The following is a 22,022-nucleotide window of genomic DNA, read 5'->3' as shown; positions in this document are numbered from 1 at the left end:
CTCCATCCATATCCCAGTTGTACTTCAGCACAGCAAAGTACTCAACAAGACACCCATGCTCTTTCTCAGCCTGCAATTATGATAAATGCAGTCATTAATTCACTAATTATGGGAACAGAAGGAGTACAGCTCTGTGTAATGTGCCAAGTGTGTCAATAGTGTGTGCTTATGGTCAAACATATTGCTGTCTGTCCGTAAAAGGTCCTGGATGACTGCTCCATTGAATGAAGTTTGGGCTATAGGGGCCAAAGTCACATGCAGGTCATATATATGCATCCAATATAGAAGAAACACCTTTAAATGGTTAGACCATCCAAATCAAAACCAGATAAGCCAGTAAAAGATCTGCAGCATGCTTTGTGGCACAAAGAATGTATGCAGTACAGTCATCTCACACAGACATTTATTTATATAATCTTGCTGGCTAATAAGAACAAGCATATTTCTCCAACAAAGACTATATATAAGCCAGTTACCTTACCATTGTACCCATCAATTTTCAGCACTATGGAGCAATAGCATCAGCAGCTGCTCTATGAATTAAGTTTTAATCTCTATATTGTTATAACAAAAGTCCTGTCCATTGAATATTGATGTGATTATAGCCATCCATCATTTTCACTTTATCTGAAAAAAGATAATTTCAGTCTGAACATCCTGTAAATATGAGGTGGTTGCTTGATTGACAACAGTCTCAGCCTGTCATAGTCAGCCAGTGGTTTTCACTTGCTGGCTTGACCAATTCAAGATTTTTAAATGAAAATTTATGTTCAACATTATGGTTTTACAGAGCTAGTCACTGAAGTGTGTGTGTGTGTGTGTGTGTGTGTGTGTGTGTGTGTGTGTGTGTGTGTGTGTGTGTGTGTGTGTGTCTGTGTGTAATTCCCTTTAAATAGTGATTGTGTTTGTAGTGTTTCTCCACAGCTTGGGGCTGATTTATGAGACTTTACAATGCTCAGCTAACAGGGTCATAAATCCTCCCCTCCACTCTGCTCCTGTTCATCACCTAGGATAACCACACCGGGTTAACGACCATGTATGTGTGAGAGTGTGTGAATGTTTGTGTGAGTGTGTCTTAGATACATAGGTATATAGGTATAGGTATAGGTATATAATACATAAAAAGTAATACATAAAACCTGTACTATTGACCACCTTAAGCCCTTCAGGTGGAGTGGATTGTTTTGGGGTTGGGTGTGCAGTGTTTTTGCAGTTTCACCAGAACAAAATCCTATGTCTGTCAATGTATGTCTGTGTATAAATATAGAAAAATTTTCTTTCTTTTTCTGAGTGAAAAAGTTAATCAGGCATATTCATTGTACTGTATGTTTGGTGGAGTGGTGCATTTATATGCAACTGTACAGTTTTGAAAACACGACTTGCAAAATGAGAATTTAGAGAGAAAATGCAAGGATGTTTTTAAACACATGAGTACCCAACCACCAACCACAACTTAAATCTCAATCTGTAAGATAGATTGCAATGTAGTACAGAGTCATGATTTCCAACCAGTGATTCACTGTTGTCAGCAGTTTCTTATCGTCGCTGTCTGATAAAAAACACGTATCTCCACTTTTAACGATTTTGACTTTCCATTGGCTAAGGAATATTCACATTCTCCCCCAGCAACAGGTAGCATTGGGGATCCAAGTGACCAATGGAAAGACGTTTTATTACATCATATATTTAACACGTATCTCCATTGGGTGTCAGAAGTGTCCATCAATGCGCGTATCTCCCGTATGCGCGTATGTCAATCTATTGTATGATAACTGTGTTCAAGTTTTCGAGTAGTTAACAGACATTCACGATTGTCATTTGCACGTAGTATTTCACATATTTTTGTTCTGTACAACTCAATCCTGAGGGCTAACCGCTAGCTAACCTTAGCCTGTATATCAGATGATTTGTCATGTCCGTAAACACAGACTGTATACCGTCAGTACTTGGCAGACTTATTATAGCATCTAACGCTAGGCTAATGTTGTCCTTGCATGATGCATGCATGCCAAATGTATCTGTTCAGGAGGAAACACTGCACCGTTTCTTGTAACAAAGCATCTTAATAGCCCACCGATACACGTAGGCCGAAAGGTAAGTTTCTGCAGTAATTTGTGTGGTGCAGTGTTACGCAGGAACGGAGAAATTATGACAGGGGTTTAGATGATATCTTTGGGTAAATAACGTTAGGTTTTAAGCAAGGGATAGACGATAAACTCTGTGATTTCCTTGAACCGAGTCAGACTGATGCATGTGCGTTAATACAGTATTAGATGACTCTTCGCCTATATGGACTAATCTGATTTCAACACAAAATACCAAAAAAATCTTAGATTAGGGTAATGTGCTATGTGGAAATGTAGGATAGCCTGCTATCAATAGTTTACGGATTTAGTGGGACATGAACGGGAGACTCGAGGCTCGTAAATGACCGGACATTATTGGAACGCATTATTTAAAAAACACGTATGTCCAATGTCACTCACAACAACGCACGTAAATCCAATTAAAATACTAAACGGGTTGCTAATCACCGTGCAACTATAGGTTTTCATTTCGAGTCCTAAGTGTGTCTAATTACTGTGTTTTGGGTTTAATTTGTAAGTGGCCTTCTCCTCACCTTCTCCTCACTATGTTTCTCATGGCAATGCTAATTCTCTCCTGATAGCCCCAAGAGTGATCAAGACAATAAAACCGTCTGGAGAGACAAACGCCAGGCTCCAGAGGAACATCCACAAACATCAGCAAATGCTGATGGGTCGTAAACCGGACATCCATTGAGGCAACTTGTGTATGCTTGTGTGATTTTCCTCAACACTCCAAGATAACCAGACTTTTATGTTAAACTTAACTTTTCATGTTTTCAACTTGCAGGACTCGGGGTACGCATAATATTGATGTTTTTCCCGTATCTCTGACCTGAAGTATGACCAAGTTTTGATTTTAACGGTTTTATAAAAGTTTGTATGAATTGTCACCACAAAACCATACTGCCATCCAGAGTTTCCTAACCGTCAGATTGAATATGCTTGACTTGGCACATTTATCGATAAGTAACCATAATCGTGATAATCATTTTGACAAATATAATCTGCCTCTCTTTATTCTTACCTTTATTTTTGTATTAGTTATTCATTGAGTTATTATACCTGTTGGGATAAAACTGTACCATGATTATCATTTAATGCTTTCACCCAACCATAGAAAGTGTCTAATGCATGCTGTGAACAATGTTGAAATGCCATTGAAAATTGGTCATTGAAATTATATGTGATTGACCATAGTGAGAAGCAGATGAGCCCCTCGTATGATTCTTTGATTAGTTCAGCTCCTTGAGGCGATCGCGCGTCACAGAGCATCTCACGTGATTCGATGGCCTGCCCTTTCGACATGCCCTGGAGCGACCTTTAAAAACCAGCGTGTAGTGCGCGTTACTCAGTTGTTTTGTTTTAGTTCCGTCTAAGTTTGTGTTAGTTAGTTAGTTTTGTTTTGTAGTTCTTTTGTTTTCCTTTTTCACGTCTAGTTACTCTCAGCTGAGTTCTTTTCTTTGCTTTTGTCGTAAGTTTTGCACAGTCGTTTTGCTCCTTAAGTTTTCGTCTTCGAGCTACTCCAAGCCATTCCGAGTAGCGTAAACTATCTTCAGAAGACGTATTCTTATAATTTGCCGAAAGCTTCAAAGTTAACTTCCTCTTTAGCCCAACGTTTTGTTTTGTTTTTCATCAGTAAATTTAGGCAAGTAATACTAATTTTGTAGCCTTCTTCGACCGGCCATCGAAGAGACTCTTAATTTGTACTATCAGTCTAAAATAATCCGTCACGGACTCAACCGAACCAAACCCTGCGGCCAGCTGTTGATCCTTGGTCCGGTTCACAACCATCCGGAGCAGTCCATCATCTGTAACCGACCGCCGAATCAGTTCCAGAGACGCCCCGTTCAGCACCAGCTCATCATCTTGGAGGCCTGGGCCTTCCACCAGATCACCAAGCAGATCGAGCCATGGACGAACATCTGGAACGTCTTCGAGCCAGTTCGGAGCAGAGCACAACGGGACGCCAGCAACCAAGTAGGCACGCTAAGCGGGTTTGAATAAGAGTTGGTCCGTGAGGTTAAGAGTAGGTCAATTCGTCCAAATTCTCTCCATTAGTCGTTCTTTCCCTTAACTCTGCGTTCGCGTCCCCATTATTCCCTTTCGACTGCCTCTCACTGTCGCCAATTTATTTACCATTGTTTTGCCATAAGTTTCTTGTGTGTTCTGTCATATCACCTCCCATCTTCTGTGTTATTATTCATGGTACATTATCCATTATCCACAATTCTGCTTAATAAATGATATTTTGATTTAAGTCCTGGTTAGACGGTGTCCTTTTGAACTGAATATCTACGATCCCTGTATCCAGAATTTACACTTCAGGTTATCAGACTGGTTTACTGTTAGTTCATTCGTTAGTATTTATCAGCGTTATAGCAATTAATTTCTGCAGTCCTTCTTAGCTGAGGAAGGTGGTGCCCCGACATTTTATCAACGAATGCAACATCAAATTAAGGTAGTACACACTACAACAGTAAATATAAGGGTCTGTGGGGTCATATGATCTGATAGCAAAAGCATATTCCAGACTCAAGTTTACATCATTAATTGCAGTATTTCTACACCTTTTAGAGAACTCTGTTCTCTCTAACTTAGCAGCTGTTCTACAATTAAGAGTATTGGTGTACATGGTCAGTCTACTGGACTGTAAAAATCTAAAAAAAAATCATTAGTTAGCATTTTACGTACGTCTATAAAGTATGTTCTCTATTTTATTCTCTGGGTCACAGTGATTTGCAAAAGAGACCCGACTGAGTAGGGTAAGACTGAAAGAACATGATCTGTGCAGCAGGAACAATGTTAATGTGTATTAGCTGATGTGTATATCAGTGTTTCTGGACAATTTCCATGACACTATTTCTCCGATCAAAGTCAATTGAAGATGTATAAAGCCAAGTACAGTTTTCCACTTTCTCATTTTTATCTAGTTTAATGATAGGAATAAGGCAAAACTGATTAAAATCATGGTACAAGACAAGACAATTTTCAAAGAAAACTCACCGGTCTCTTCATCAATGGCAAAACGTCCAAGCCCACTCCCATCATGAATGGAGTACTGGATTTCTCCATCTCTGCCAGCATCATCATCTTTAGCTGCGACTTGGAGTAGGGTAGTTCCAATCCTGGCATTCTCTTTAACTAATCCTGTCAAAGCAAAGTGGAAAAAGTACGGCGCATAGAGATTTTCGTTCACATCTACAACTTCAACCTCCACAAAGGTGACAGAGAGAAGAGAAACAGGCCTTCCCTTGTCTTTGGCCTTCACAGTGAGGTTGTAGAACTGCTGGGTCTCGTAGTCCAGCTCCTTTGTCAGCCGAATAGCCCCGCTGACCCTGTCTACCTCAAACCACCCATTGTAGTCATTGGCTAGAGAGTACCGGACCTGGCCTCCCAACCCCAAATCTGGGTCTTGGGTTTCTAACCAGGCCACAACCGTTCCAACTGGAAGATCCTCCAGAACCCTGGCTTTGTATACACTAGGGATAAATAGTGGAGGACAGTCATTCACATCTTCCAATATGATTTTCAAAGTGGTCACAGAAAACTTCTGGCTTCCTTTCTCTGCCTTGTCCCGGGCCTTAATCTTCAGGTTAAAAACAGAAACAAATTCCCTGTCTAGTTGGCCTGCAACATACACTATTCCATTAGTGGAGTTGATACCAAACTGGGTGGTGCTGGTCAAAACAGAGTACACAATCTCCCCATTGGATCCAAGATCTTTGTCAGTGGCATCAACCTGGATGACATCTGTGCCTATGGCAGTGTTTTCAGGTATGACAATTGTATAGCCTCTGTCTTGCAAAAACTGGGGTGCATTGTCATTAGCATCCTCTACGTAGACAGTAAGCAAACGCCAGGCAGTTTTTGGTGGCAGTCCAAGGTCATAGATAGTGAGGTTGAGGAGATAGCGATCCCTCTTTTCTCTGTCCATTGGTAGGAAGACACTGATAATGCCAGTCTCCATGTTGATGGTAAAACAACTGTCAGTGTTTCCACCTGAAATAGAGTATAGAATCTGACCATTGAAACCTGTGTCACCATCATAGGCATTCACCATGAAAACACTCGAGCCAACCTTTAGGTCTTCACGCACAACAATATCTGTCGGAAAAGCTTTGTCAAACTGGGGCGTTTGCCGATTGACAGAGAAAAGGTCAATAAAACCTTCTTCGATTTTGGGCTTAGTGCTAGCTTTGGACTTTTTGAGTAACTTTTCAGCTAACTTTTGGGCTACCTTTGTCTCCTTACAGTTGAAACTTTTGGGAGGAGATTTCCCATGAACAACTGTGATGTTCACAAACATAGGATCAGAAAAGTTCTCACCATCTGTGGCAGTTATTTTGAGACTAAAGATACCATTCTTTGGACTGGCTGTGGCAAGGGAACGTCGCAGTGTTAGGACCCCTGAATCTGGGTTGAGGTCGAAGTACCCCCAGTCGTTCCCTGAAATAATTTTATATTTCACTAGCTCTAACTCATCTATATCAATCGCAGACATTGTGGTAATCACTTCATCTACTGAGAAATCCCTTGACAGCACCCCCTGGCATGCAATCTTCTCAAACAATGGCTGGTTATCGTTTACATTTTCCAGGTGGATTGTTACATTGACTTCACTCTCTCGCCTGTAAGGTGACCCCCAGTCAGATGCTCTGACAATAAATACAAAGCTCTCTGATGAGGATTCAAAGTCCAACTCTTTCGTGGTACTGATGATACCAGAAAACTGATTGACTTTGAATGGTAATGGTTGAAGGCTAGAAATGCTGTAAGTTATGTATCCATTTTCTCCTTTATCCTCATCCACTGCAGAAACTGTTAATACATTGGTCCCAACTGCTACACTTTCATTAACCGAAATCTCATAAGAGGACTGATCAAAAGTTGGTGTGTTGTCATTTGCGTCCTCAGTGGTAACCCGGACTTTAACTTTGAGCTCACTGTCTATTTCCAATACTTCTAGATTAAAGACATGCTGAGTCACTTGAGTGAACCAGCGAGTCGTAGAGATTACGCCTGTTAGGGTATTAATTTGAAAAAAAACTGAATCTGCAGATGGAGTCAGAATATATTCTGCATCGTCAGGCTCAGGCTTGATTTTAACAGCCTCTACAATCGTGCCTGGTGGTGAAATTTCATTCAGACTAACATCATACAATTCTCGCTCAAACTTGGCTACCTCTGTCTGTCGTTTCTTGACTGTAATGTGGACAACCTTGACGGCAGAGTATTTCTGTGGGGTTCCCCTGTCTTTAGCCTGCAAGGTGAGGTTACAGCCATAAGGGTAAGTCTCCCAATTTACTGACTCAGGTGCCTTTATGGCAAACTGGCCTTCCTCAGATCTTTCTACAAAAAACTTCTCAGAGGGGTCTCCACCCACAATGACCACTGAGTCTATTTCTCCATTTAAGCCTTCATCTAGGTCTTCAACAGTAACCATGGCATATACAAGATTTTTATCAAGCCAAGAGGGGCTGTGAGTGACCACATTCATGACAGGGGCATGCTCATTCATGCGCTCTACATGGACAAAAAGCTTGGCTGTGCTGCTGACCCCATTATTTCCATACAGCTTCATGCCACGGTCCACTGCCAGGATTTCTAAATCATACCGGTTCTGCTCATCAACATTGAGCTTTCCACTGAGAGAAACCACTCCACTGGTTGGGTGTACTGTGAACAGCTCCATTTTCTCCTTGAAAAAATAGTAAAACTCCCCATTGGAGCCAATATCTGCATCTGTGGCTGTAACTTGTGCTATGCTAGTTCTGAGAGGGGTGCTCTCCACTATGGTGACTGAGTATGTGGTGGGTGAGAACAAGGGTCTGAGGTCATTCATATCCAAGACCTGGATGCTAACTTTAGTCCATGCCTCAAGGAAGGCATCTCCTTTGACAGAGGCTTTCACTGTCAATACATAATTATCCTGGATCTCTCGGTTCAAGATAGCCGCATTACCACCTTTAGTCCTTATGCGCAAGAAGCAGAAGTCGCCAAGAACATACTCCTCTGCCTTGAAAAACCCTTCATCATCACCTGAGGTGATTCTGTAGCGGATCTCCCAGGAGCGCTGTGCCAGATGGATTCCCATTTTAACTTTACTGTTGGCATAGGTACGTGCTGCTGAGTTTTCATAAACTGTTGCATGGTAGGCAGCCTGAGTGAAGCCAAAGTGAGGTCCATCCTGAGGGACCTGCTGGGTGTTCTGGCCACAGCAGGGTGGTGGCTTGAAGAGGAGCAATAACAGCAGCAGGGCCAGGCTGAGGAATGGGGCTTGCATGCCTGCCCACTGGCCCATATTCACATCCATCCCATCATCATTTCATTCTGAAAGAGAAAGCGAAGGACAGAGACAGGGAGAAAAGGGTTAGCAATAGGGTGAGGGATATAACTCGTTTACAGGCAACTAATTATCCAGTGGACTAGAGAGGTTGAAAGTGAGGAGGGGAGGGGGAGTCCACAGTTACCAGGCAAACAAAATGAAGGCTGACATCATCCTTATGTGGTCTCTGGACACTGGCAGTCAATTGCTAGTTTCAGAAAAACCAGAGGTAGTTTGAGAAGGAACAAAATAATTGTATGGCTAGGAAGAGAAGTGTAACATCACCAAAACAAACATCAAAGAAAATAAGTGTAGAGGACAAAATGATGGGTTGCCACACCATGACCCTATCATAACCCTTTTCCTGAAATACATGAAAACTGCCGTCCTGTGTCTGAAAACCATGCAATATCTCCAGAAGCAAAACAGATATGGTTTTGAAACTGAGTCAAGTAGTTGCTGTGTGCAAAAAAAATGTGTTCTGAAAAAAAGCAGCCACAAATATGTGCCAATCTGGGTTTTGGGAGAAAAGCCTGATCCGGTAAAAGCCATGTTGTGGCCATAGGAGTATTGATAATAACACACTGCTGAGGTGTACCGGTAAATGTCAAATTCTCAACACACAAACACACATACAGCCAACTAATGCAAAAGTCTAAACTTTTTTTTTTTTGCTTCAAACAGGAATGGAATTCAGTCTTGACTTGTCTGAATAAAAGACAAAAATTATTTGGCTTTGTGAACATGACCATAAACCACCTCATTTCAAACAATGCATGCCAATGCCTAAGCCTGCATCTAAAAACAATTCAACAGTCACTGAGGGAAGAAAAGATCTATCTATCTAGTAGCGCTTGATATAACACAGTGTTATCAAGTTAAGAAAGGTAAAGAGAAGTGTATTTTTTGCCTGGAGTCAGTGAGTTTGTTATAGACTACATCTGAGCCCTCTTTTAAACTCTAAAGTTGATCAGTACTATATAAATAAAACATTTTAGCAAATCTGCACGATGTATGCAACAGAAAACAATAACCAGGATGACTTTGATCCTCAAGAAAATGTCTAAACATGAAATGATATGAAACTATAAGACAAGATCTGAAGGTGTAAGGAATGCATTTTATATATGATTAGGACACTGGTAATACTGGAAGAGTAAACCCAGCTGATTCCAGTAGTCTGCTGTGTAAGTTTTCCAATTTGAGATTGTCAGTTGGGTGTCCTGGATCATCCTTTGTCTTGTTGAGGTTTGACAGCTATTGTGTGCTCAAAATGTCTTGAAATAAAGCCCTGGACTCTTCAAATAACTAAGAACTCAAACAACAAGATCAACCAAAAAGTCAGCCAAAGTTATGGTGCTTATTATTTTTATTTTATTATATTTTTATTACATGTGCTGCAAGAAACATCATATGTGTGGATTGTAGCATTTAGTTATAAAAGTAGCACTTGAATGTGGTCTGCTGTTATTTTCAATTGTTACAATCCCACAATACCCAAGAGGCAGCCATTTCTGGAAGTACCAAAAACACACATCTGGTCAAAGTGTTCCCTGTTATATTTGTCACCACACACACACACACACACACACACACACACACACACACACACACACACACACACACACACACACACACACACACACACACACACACACACAGACAGAGAGACAGACTTGTGGCTATTATTCCTGTCCACGATATGTAGAGCTTTGCCTTGAGGTTTGGTCAGAGGATGGGGAGGATGGTCAAGCACATGTACCAGTTATGCTGCTCTGCTGTTTTTCTCTGAAGTGTCACAGTAAACATTTCTCTTTTTCAGGATTTTTGAAATGTTTATGTTCGTGTGTGATGAAAATACATGTAGATAGAGGTGAGAAGCTAAGAAGATTCACAGAGCTATTTTTGCATATTAGGTGATGTATTGCAAAATACATATACCGCTACACTTGTAGCTGCAGTAGAGTTAAAGTGGTAAATAATTCTTCATAAAACATATTCCTTTGAAGAAACTGCAGACACTCTAGATACTTCATAATAATTTAAATTAATCAGCATCTCTGGTCTTAAGTGTTATGATTTACCAAATCAGTGTATTTTTGTAGGACCCAAGGGGCAGACAAATAGCACAGAAACAAAAGGAGCCGGTTTATTAAAAAGAACAAAACAATCCCTACGATGACAAATGTGAAAATGAAAAAAAATGAAAAATGTGAACCAACAAAACACAGTCTCTAAAAAAGAGAGACAAGGAATGGCTGGAAAGTCTAGCACGAAGCTCAAACAATCTAGCAGCGAGACAATACCGCCACGCTGCTTAAATGCAGGGAGGAATCAGTGGATGGATGTCTGCCCTCTGCACAACCAGGCCACACCTCCACTGCGGAAAACAGAAAAGACACAAAGCCCCTACACAGAAACACATAACAAACGCACAGTCTAACATTAAGCACATAATTGCCATGTTGTTTCGACCTCACAAGCCTGTGTCTGCAACACACACACACACACACACACACACACACACACACACACTCTAGGTTTTCATCATATTTGGGGACATTACATAGAAATACATTAATTTCCCAGAGACTTACCCTAACCATAACCATAACCTCTACTTGCCTAACCCTTACACTAACCTTATCCTCAGTCTTCACCCTAAAATTTAACGATTTACATTATGAGGACCTGCATTTTGTCCCCACAAGTACGCGAGCCCCCACAATGTGACAGATTTATGCTACAAACTGAGTAATATATAGGCATGCATACATCCACGCATATGCACACACACACACACACACACACACACACACACACACACACACACACACACACACACACACACCACAAGCAATAGCAACACAGAGAAACACTATCATTTTCCACTGAGAAGCCCCACTTACTGTCAGCTCTAAACACCCTCTCATTAGCTTTTCATTTCAGGCTAATTGGAATGAATTGAATTGTGTGGCAAAAGGAATATATGTTAACAGCAAACCGACAGAGGCAGACCTGCTGGTGGCTGTTGGTTTCCTTCTGCCTTACTTACTAGCTCACGTCCTGACAAAGCAGCCAACACACACATACACTTACACACATAGTGGGGAGCTGACAGAGTCAACACAATAATGTAGAGCAGAAGACTGAAAATAGCTCTTGACCCATGACTCAGACAGCATGTGTGAAGACAAGACAGCAGTCACTACGTTTACATGCAGTCAAGTATTTAAACATAACAAGTAACATAACCAGAATATCAGCAATAACCCGGTTGCACTTTTGAAAACCAATATATATATGACCCCTGGGTTTCTCCTTTTCCAACCCGCATATTTGGTCATGTATACGCCTATCATAATATCCCCATCGAACGGAACATAATTTGTGTTCTGTTCTATTCGCAAGGAATCTTGGTCTTTTGAGTGCAGGTACCATGAATATGGATGGCACAGCTCCGGCTCCATTTCCTTTTTCTTCACGTTCTCACCTTCCATTAATGAAGAAAGTGAGACAGAATAGTGTCAAGTACTGGTGATGGGTCAGTACCAGCACCAAAGCGCAAACGAAGGTGACTGCTACTGGCCCCGGGCTGTTCATTACCTGCTGTGCTGCTGTTGTTGTTGTTTTTGGATACAGGAAGAAGAAGCTGAAATGACGCGCATTGCATCACGACATTCTCCGTGCGTCGACATGTTGCCCGTGCGTCGGTGTTTTGATTGGGATATTCCAATTGATTTCCCGTTTGCTCACGCATGTAAACAGGTTATTCCGAATGTTTCAGAAACCGGAATATTGACCATAACCCGAAAATTGACTGCATGTAAACGTAGTGAGTAAGTATGTCTCTACAAGGAGGGTCCAACCAATCAACTGCTAGTTACATAAGCCATGTGAACAAGATTTTAATGCTTTAAATGCATCAATTAGGGAAAAAAAAAGTAACAAGTGTGGAAAGGCAATCACATTTTTTTTCACCGACTGACCCATCATGGCTACCCTGACTTCCACTACTCCCACTGTGGTGGAAGTTTATTTTCATTTCTGGTACTTCACTGATTCCGGATGGTGTTGGTGACTTTAGTTACACTGTTAAATTGGATTGTATCCAATATTCACAAATCAGTGACTACAAAGGCGTGTAAAGCCTTCACCAAATTCTCCAAAATTGATTTCCAAAATTAGGTTGTCTTTTCCTGTTAAATTAGACAGTGAACAACCCATTTTAAAACACAATCAGCACTATCAGCAATAAAAGGCTTTACTGCTGCATGCAAATGCAATTTTGACTGGAGACTTTTTTATTGAACCATTGGACCAAATGGTGTCTTCATATTTCTACAGATGGAAAAAAGGATGAGCTACATCACTATCTGAATAATCATATGTGAAGACCAGGGGCTCTATTTTTGATCTATTTCGAGTTCTATTATCAGGTCTGCTTCGCCAATGGGGTGTGGCGGCGCAGACTTTGGTATTTTTGTGCATTGCGCCGCCGCCGCATCTACTCCCCCTTCTCATCTCAGGCCCACCCAGCAGCGCAACTCGGAAAGAGGGAGGGGAGAAGGCGTGGAGTGGGTTTGACACAGCCAAGTCAAATCTTCACCAATCACACCAGCTCGTCGCCTCACCTTTAAAAACGCCTCTGGTGAGGCGCATGGCAAGTTTCGAGGGTGACTGAGCCAATGCAGGAAAGTGTCCGACACCCAAACTTCTCCCAGGAGGAGACTGATGTCACTCATGTCTAAATATGAGGTCCTTAGATGGTAAATCCTCAGCCTCCTCCTCCTCATCCTCCTCAAAGCAATGATGTACTCCATCTTTGTAGATAAGGTTAAGCATTACAATGATAACATTTGTATTTGGAATGAAATGACGTGGGTAATAGCAGACAACAATCATCACTTAAGTTTTTCCATGTGTCTGTCTATCTCTGTCTCTCGAGTGCTCTGAGATAGATGCAGTATATAGGCTCTGTAGGATGCCACGGCTGTTTCTGGTTGGCACAGCGACGTTAATTTATTAGTTTGTATCCCTGTTTCACCTGTGTACATTCGATCAGATTGAGTTGCCATTACGTGTGCCGAAGACGCTTGGGATGTGGTCAGATGAGATACTGATCAAAATATATAAATTTAGGTCTGACTGTATGTGCTGACTGATAGTTGCATTGAATCGTGGCTGTTGCTAATTATTGATCGTAGTGAAATGCCAGACACTGTGGAAACCTGCCTGTGAGGTATTGGTGAGCACACGACTCCGCCGTTTTATGGAAATCCACTTGCCCGGGGTTGCGCCGCTGGCGCACAGAGTTGGCCAGGTCTGGGGTGGCGAGCTTTCAGCTAAATCCACCGGCTGATTATGCCGACACCACCCCCTACTGTGCCACAACGGCCATCATGGCACACCTCTGTACGCCTCGGTTTACCAAAATACCAAGTGCGCCGTGCGCCTGCCTGCGCTGCACAAAAATACCACTGCGAGGGGTGCGCAGCCTGCGCCACACCGGCGGCGGAATTGAAAATAGAGCCCCAGATGTTGTACTCTTCATTACATACACCTAAAAGCCATTTATAGATACACGTGATGTAAATCTAAACTCTAGAACAGGTCTAAATCTGGACTGTTGTTCAGTTTGATTTGAAATGTAATTTTCAAGGAAAACCACAATTATCAGGCACAAGAAAAATATAGCATCTAAGTGAAACTGTTTAGTCAGTTTACGGAGCAAACAATGGGGTTTTTTGCTGTCCTACTGTGATTGTTACAGCCTCCTCTATCTGGAAGGAATGTAGGAAGAGAAGCAGACAGACAGACAGACAGACAAGCGGGAAAAAGAAAGCATGACAGTGGGAGGATAACACTAACAGCACAACAAGACAGGAGGAGACCAAAGAAGAGAGAGGGGGAATATGTATCTCCCACACAGAGAACTATAGCACACTGGCACTTTGAGTTAACTCTGGTTAACTCATCAATCAGCAGAAGGCATGCATTGGGCCAGCAAATCCATAATTGGTCTTTCTGTTACCATGTCAAAAGATGTTACTTAAAATGTGTCAAACACCTCAGAGTATAGCCAAATCAGACATTTTGTGGTGTTGGGGTTTAAGGCAGAATAAACTTCTTTCCTATTCTGGTCCCACACTAGGGCCCATATTCACAAAGCATCCTAAGGCTAAAAGTAGCCCTTAGTGAAGTTATTCACAAAGTGTCTTAGGCCTTAAGAGAACTCCTAGGGTGAAAAACTGTTACGAGGAAGGAGGAGGACTTTCAAGAAGCCTAAGAGTGTCTTAAACAGACAGGGATTGCAGCACGTACCAGCACTTCACACACTCTTCGCTAGTGCGTAAAAGGAGAGGGAACAACGCATTGATCTGCTGGGAAATGCGCTCCCAAGTCTGCCTCTTCCCTTGGGCTGTGGTTCTGGGACCCAATTTCCCTCTTAATACTGTTTTATTTTCATCCACGAGCTGTGCCAACAGCAGGCACTGCTCTTGTGTCCAGTTTGGTTTTCTTGTTCTCTTTTTATCCATTTCATTCATTGTTTTGATCATTCTGCCAGATCAAAACGCTTTTTATAAGGACGCCAGCAATCACAGGAATTGCTGACAGCTGAGTCTGCGTCCACCATTAATATCAAATACATTGAGTAGTAAAATTACCAGCATGGACAGTAAACATAACAATAAGCAAATCAATATAATCAGCATGTGAATGAGGTACGTTCAAACATTTTGAAGCTGTGTCACAATTGATTTAATTTTGCTGAGTTTCATCATCGTGGCATAAATTTAATGTCATGATTATTAAGTTATATGATCAGTTGATTTTACTGTCCATTCATTACTCGGAGCATGGAGCGCATTTTTCCTTTCTTTCTTTCTTTTTTTTTTTGTCTTTTTCCTTTTTTGTAACAACCAATCACAGCTTTTAGAAGACTGTGTCATACCTAGCAACGGGGTCAACCACACCTCCTCACTTAGATAAAAGTTTCTGTACCCTCCTTGCTCAGAGTTGCTCTCAGACACTCCCTGAATCACTCTTAAGCTAAGATTCCTTGCTAGGAATTTTAAGGCTAAGTTAAGAGCTCTCTTAGTGGACTCTAAGAAGCTTTGTGAATACGGGCCCAGATATATTACAATTTAACTATATCTATGTATATATAGAGAGAGGGCAAGGAGTTACTGTCCACACTGCATTCTTTTATTTTGCTTATTTTATTTCAACTGAAGGCTGGGACAAAGCGAAATCAGCACATCTTCAGTTCCTAGATGTAGTTATTCAAGCCCAGCTGGACTCTTGAACACAGTAATCACTGGTGGTTGTGCGACCAAGTAATGTCAATAGCAATTTTGAGTGGTTCATCAGGTTAGCTATTGTGATGGAGGTGGGATAGCATGTAATTCTGCATGTCCTGCACATTTAAAGCTAGGCTAGATAATGTAATTTAGAAGATTTTTTTTTTATCTGTTGAAATTTTTTTTACATCCTGACAGCAATCAGTAAATCAGTTCTTCAAAACAGAGCAGAGGATACGTAAGTGCGGAGGTATCCAGGCTAGGCTAGCGGCTAGTCTAAACAGGCCAGTGACACCAACCATTCTCCTTGTATGCTTCCTGGAAAACAGAATTGACCACATACATCTTTAGAGGTCTGCCCAGCGAGACATAAGAGAATACTTTTGTATTTGCTGAAACACAGCTTAATGACTCCATCCCGGACTTCACCATTCAGCGTGACTGGCTAAGGTGCCACCGTTCACTGATGGCGGAGTTTATGTTCATCAAGTGCCAACCTTCATACCTTCCAAGGGAATTTACAGCCATTCAGTTGGCCAATGTTTACATTCCCCCCTTTCCCAACAACAACAGAACTTAAGCAGTCTGCAAATTATATCAGGGCATCAGTGAGCAATAGAGCCCACCCAGACAGATTTCAACCATGCAGATCTTAAGGCCAAATTCAAAAAAATACACCAACATGTTGATTATCGTACAAGGAGAAATAATACACTGTACCTGGTTTACACAACCCACAAAGGACCATACAAGGTTTCACCCCTCACACCCCTGCCCACATCACTGTGATGCGAAAACCAGCAGATAAACCAAGGACAAAAGTCACCAAAACGGTTCAGAAAGAGGCACATGTGTGGCCAGAGGGTCCCACCTCTGCTCTGACACCACAGACTGGAACATGTTTAAACAGGCAGCCATTTACAACAGACACAGTAACATCCAATAATATAAGGAGATTGTCACTGCCTACATCACCAAATGCATCGATGATGTGACTCACACTAAAACAATCACCACTAGGGCTAACCAAAAGCCATGGCTAACAGGGGTGGTCCACAGGCTGATGTAGGCCTGGAACACCTTATTCAGAACAATGGATGCAGCTGGTCTGAGAATAGCCAGGGCCAGCCTCTCCTGTGGCATCAGGAAAATCAAATACCAGAACACAAAAAGATAACCTGCCATTTCAGAGACAGCAGAGAAAAACGGAGCCTGTGGCACGGTATTCAGATCATCACAGACTACAAATCCTCACCACAGACTTGTGACAGTGGCATCAGTTGGCATCAGTTCACTTTCTACATGAACTAGTCCAAAGTTTGGTTCACAAATTTTAAAATGAGCTAGTTCAGTCCATAGTTTATAATTCAAAATTTTGAACTAAGTTTAACGTCCAAAAAATGAACTAGTTCATAGCTCTTTTTTTCCATATGTTGTTGCAAGCTATTATTTTTCAAAATTATTGCCACAGCCCATATAGAACCAAAGACAGCAATTATTTTATATGCCTTAGATTTCATCTTCATATCCAATTTTGAATCCTTATCCAACCAGGGTTTACATTGGCATTGAGGGGACAGCATTTTCCCATTGTTGCTTTGACGTTTTGTTGCTGTCCATTCAGTCCACACTAGTAGCAGCTGCAGCTTTTACCACATGTGACTGAAGTGCAGATTTTCTTTTTGAAAACCAGTGGGCAAAGTTTGCACAGAAATGTAAGATTTTTCCCATCCTCACCGACCTTGTCATAAAACTCATTTAAATGCCTACATGCTGTAAAATAAGTAAAGTATGTAAATGTAACCTGACAGAGGAAACCCAGAATGCACTCAGAAATAAATTAAATTCTGAATACAAAATAAAATTCCTGATACATAGACTTTGATTATAAAATTTCCACCATAATAATAAAACTGGTATATACTTGTCATATCAAATTAAACAAAATAAAGAAAAAACAATTATCTCCACCATTGAGGACTCAACAGGGAAGCCTATGCATTTACCCACTGAGATGAAGTCTTCAGAGATTTTTATGCCAATCTATAATGCTCAGAAAAGGTGCCAAGTCAAGAGGACATCAATTAATTTCTTAACAACATTGATTTACCGGAGCTTAGTTCAGACAAACCAACATACCTGATTCACCAAGACCACAGAATGAACCCTCCACTGCCCTAAATCTTATTCCATCTAATCTTATAACAAAAGCACAAGGGCATGATGGCTTTTGTGCTGATTTCATTAAAAAACTTATGGTCCATTCTAGCTCCACTAATCAACAGTTTGATAGCTGAAATAAATGAAAATTGAAGACTTTAAGAAAGCATGAGAAAAAATACAATTTCACCCCTCCTTAAACCTAACAAAGACCCAACCTTACCACCAAGTTACTGCCCAATTTTTCTCCTCAGTGTGGATATAAAAAATCATCACCAAAGCACTGGCTTAGAGAATAGAAAAGTCATTTCATCTATGACTCACCCAGATCAAATGACTTCATCAAAGGTAGACACTCATCCAGTCAACATCCAGCAGACATTTTAATGGATTGTTCATCATCACAACAAGCAGGAACATCATAGCCACCTTAGATGCAGAAAAAGTCTTTCACAAAGTTAACTGGTTATTCCTCTTAACCATATTGCAAAGATTTGGTTTTGGGGAATCATTTATTAACTGGGTCAAGATTCTGTACACCTCACCCTCAGCCACTGTTATTACCAATGGACAAACCTCACAAAGGGGGACAAAGCAAAGATGCTCACTCTGTCCCTCTCTATTTACCATTTTCATTGAACCATTAGTTGCAGCCATTCATCAAAACACCCACATAAAAGGAATCCAAACACCCAGTGCAGGTCATAAGATCAGTCTCTATGCAGATAATATATTACTGTTCCTATAAAACCCTCAAAACATGAATCAATTAAACTTACTGAATAATAATAAAGTTTCTGACTGCTCCATTAACTGAAACTCATCTTCAATTTTTCCATTACATTCTGGCAGCCCATACTCCACCTATCATTTTATGCACAGGTCACATCACAGGTCATATCACCTATTTAGGTATTAATATTTCCCCAGGCTTTCAGAGTTCTTCAGACTGAACTTCACCCCATTGCTCAAAACAAACAGGCTTCACACACCTCAAACACAACTTCCACAACACCGAACTGGCTTCAGTCTCCCACTTAATCCAGAAGTATGACATCGTAAGCAAACAATTGGAAAAAATCTGGAAAATCTGAAACTTAAATTATCTATCATCATCATCATCATCATCATCATCATCATCATTCAAACAAAATGTGTGATCTCAGATATTTTACATTTTGTTATTGTTATTAATACTGACAATACTAACAGCACAATTAAGGTTAGCATTTATTATTGTTGTTGTTCCCCGACGGTGGCCTGATCCTGCTTTGGCCCTCCCTTCCTATACTTTCCTTTGGTTTTCTGTCTTTCATCCATCTGCCCCATAGACCAAATATTCAGAATGCACACACACACACACACACACACACACACACACACACACACACACACACACACACACACACACACGTTGTGTTTATATCACTTGTGGGGACATCACATAGACTTACATTCATTTCCTGGAGCCTTACCCTAACCCTAACCCTAACCATAACCACTATTTGCCTGTTCCTAACCCTGTACCTAATCTAACCTTACCTAACCCGTAACCCTATCCTCAGTCTGCACCCTAAAATTTAATGATTTACATTAAGGGGACCTGCATTTCGTCACCATAAGGGAGGTCAGTCCCTACAATGTGACTGTGTAAACAGATTTTTGTCCCCACAACGTGATAAATACCTGGTCACACACACTGGTCTGTATTTATTGTTCTTGTCTTCCTTGCATTGTTTTGTCAGTGCTTTGTCTTAAAAAAGAAAGAAAAAATGTTGGAGGAAACAATGCCAGCAGGTACGACGTGCTGACGTGCTGAGGTAAGCGTATCGTCTCACTTCCTGTTTCTGGTTGCTGCCTTACGAGTAGTGTGCGTTTGTCGCTCTTGTTCCTCTGAGTGTAATTTGCTCTGTGTTTTGTTAAAGCGGCCTTTTATCCGCACTCTAGAGTAACATTAGTTCTGCTCAAGCACCCATAAGTCTGTTTATTTAGCGACCGTCAATTTTATTTGTCTACGCGCTTGTCTGCTCTGCTAGCTATACCAACTTAGCCTAGCAGCTAGCGATGGCTTCTCTCTGTCCCTCTCCAGCTCTCTCCTGCTTGGTGTGTCACATGTTTAGCTACTCCTCTGCCTCCTTTAGTGATACTGGTACGTGTAATAAATGTAGTTTATTTGGTGAGTTGGAGGCGAGGCTTAGTGAATTGGAAGCTCGGCTCCGCACCATGGAAACAAAACCATTAGCTATAGTTAGCCAGGCCCCCGTAGTCGGTGCGGACCGACCAAGCGCAGCTCTGGCTAGCCGTCCCTCGACAGCTCCCGAGCAGCCGGGAAACCAGGGAGGCTGGGTGACTATTCGAAGGAAGCATAGTCCCAAGCTGAAGCCCACGGGTCACTACCAACCGCTTCATGTCTCTAACAGGTTCTCCCCACTCGGCGACACACCCGCTGAGAAACCAACTCTGATTATTGGCAGCTCCATTTTGAGAAATGTGAAGTTAGCGACACCAGCGACCATAGTCAAATGCCTGCCGGGGGCCAGAGCGGGCGACGTCGAATCAAATTTGAAACTGCTGGCTAAGGATAAGCGTAAATACCGTAAGATTGTTATTCACGTCGGCGGTAATGACACCCGGTTACGCCAATCGGAGGTCACTAAAATTAATGTGGAATCGGTGTGTACATATGCTAAAACGATGTCGGACTCCGTAGTTTTCTCTGGACCCCTGCCAAATCTGACCAGTGATGATATGTTTAGCCGCATGTCATCGTTTAATCGCTGGCTGTCGAGGTGGTGTCCAGCAAACGGTGTGGGCTTCATTGATAATTGGCAGACTTTCTGGGGAAGACCTGGTCTGATTAGGAGAGATGGCATCCATCCCACTTTGGAGGGAGCAGCTCTCATCTCTAGAAATCTGACCGATTTTATTTATGAACCTAACCCCTGACAACTCAGAGTTGAGACCAGGAGGCAGAGCTGCAGTCCTACACGCTTCTCTGCGCCTCCATTAGAGCAGTTACCCACCCAACACTCCATAGAGACTGTGTCTGCCCCCCGACCACGTAAACTAAGTAAACCAAAAGTACAGAGAAGAGGAGTTAAACATAAGAATCTAATTAAAATTAGAACAACCTCTGCAATAGTACAACAAGATAGGAGAATTAAATGTGGACTCCTTAACATCAGATCTTTGTCCTCTAAAGCTGTTCTAGTAAATGAGTTAATATCAGACCATAATATTGATTTATTTTGTCTGACTGAAACCTGGCTGTGTCCTGAAGAGTATGTGAGCCTAAATGAAGCTACTCCTCTGAGCCATATTAATACTCACATTCCTCGAGGCAGCGGCAGAGGAGGTGGAGTTGCAGCCATTTTTGACTCAAGCCTTTTGATCAACCCTAAACCTAAACTCGACTACAACTCATTTGAAAGCCTTGTTCTCACTCTTTCTCATGAGAAATGGAAAACAGTGCAGCCACTTTTATTTGTTGTAGTATACCGCTCTCCTGGTCCTTACTCCGAATTTATAGCTGAGTTCTCGGAGTTTCTATCAAGCTTAGTTCTTGAAGCAGATAAAGTAATTATTGTAGGTGACTTTAATGTACATGTCGACGTTGATAATGACAGCCTTAGCACTGCGTTTATCTCAGTATTAGACTCAGTTGGCTTCCGCCAGAATGTACATGAACCGACTCACTGTTTTAACCACACCCTCGACCTTGTTCTGACATATGGCATTGAAATCGAAGACTTAATAGTCTCCTCACAGAATCCTCTTTTATCAGACCATCATTTAATAACTTTCGAATTCATATTACCAGACTACCAGCCAGTAGGCAAAAATTCTTATACCAGACTCCTGTCTGATAGTGCTGTAGCTAAATTTAAGGATATGATCCCATCAGTATTTAATTCAATGCCATGTCTCAATACAACTGAGGAGTCTTATGCTAACGTTAGTCCCTCCCAGATTGACTTCCTGGTTGATAGTGCTACAGGATCGTTGCGTATGACACTTGACTCTGTTGCTCCCCTAAAAAAGAAGAAAATTAAACATAGGAGGTTAGCTCCATGGTATACTCCTCAAACCCGCAAATTAAAGCAAACTTCACGGAAAATAGAAAGGAAATGGCGTTCTACCAAATTG

General features: G+C 41.6%; 1 protein-coding gene across 11 annotated transcripts in view; it reads right to left on the bottom strand.

Moving 5' to 3' along the window:
• Positions 1 to 22,022, bottom strand: part of fat3a (FAT atypical cadherin 3a) — a 319,263-nt gene that overhangs the window by 174,048 nt on the left and 123,193 nt on the right. For all 11 annotated transcript variants that reach the window (XR_011602462.1, XM_070970149.1, XM_070970154.1 and 8 more), the window contains exon 2: positions 5,091 to 8,417. Coding sequence is in view for 10 of the 11 variants with exons in the window: in XM_070970149.1 (XP_070826250.1) it covers positions 5,091 to 8,400 (3,310 nt within the window). In the remaining variant the exon portion in view is untranslated. The remainder of the gene's footprint in view (positions 1 to 5,090; positions 8,418 to 22,022) is intronic.

Source organism: Chaetodon trifascialis, chromosome 9 (genome assembly GCF_039877785.1).
Source record: "Chaetodon trifascialis isolate fChaTrf1 chromosome 9, fChaTrf1.hap1, whole genome shotgun sequence".
Taxonomy (NCBI): Eukaryota; Metazoa; Chordata; class Actinopteri; order Chaetodontiformes; family Chaetodontidae; genus Chaetodon; species Chaetodon trifascialis.
The sequence above is the reverse complement of the archived record's forward strand: the minus strand, read 5'-3'. Positions and strand labels throughout refer to the sequence as shown.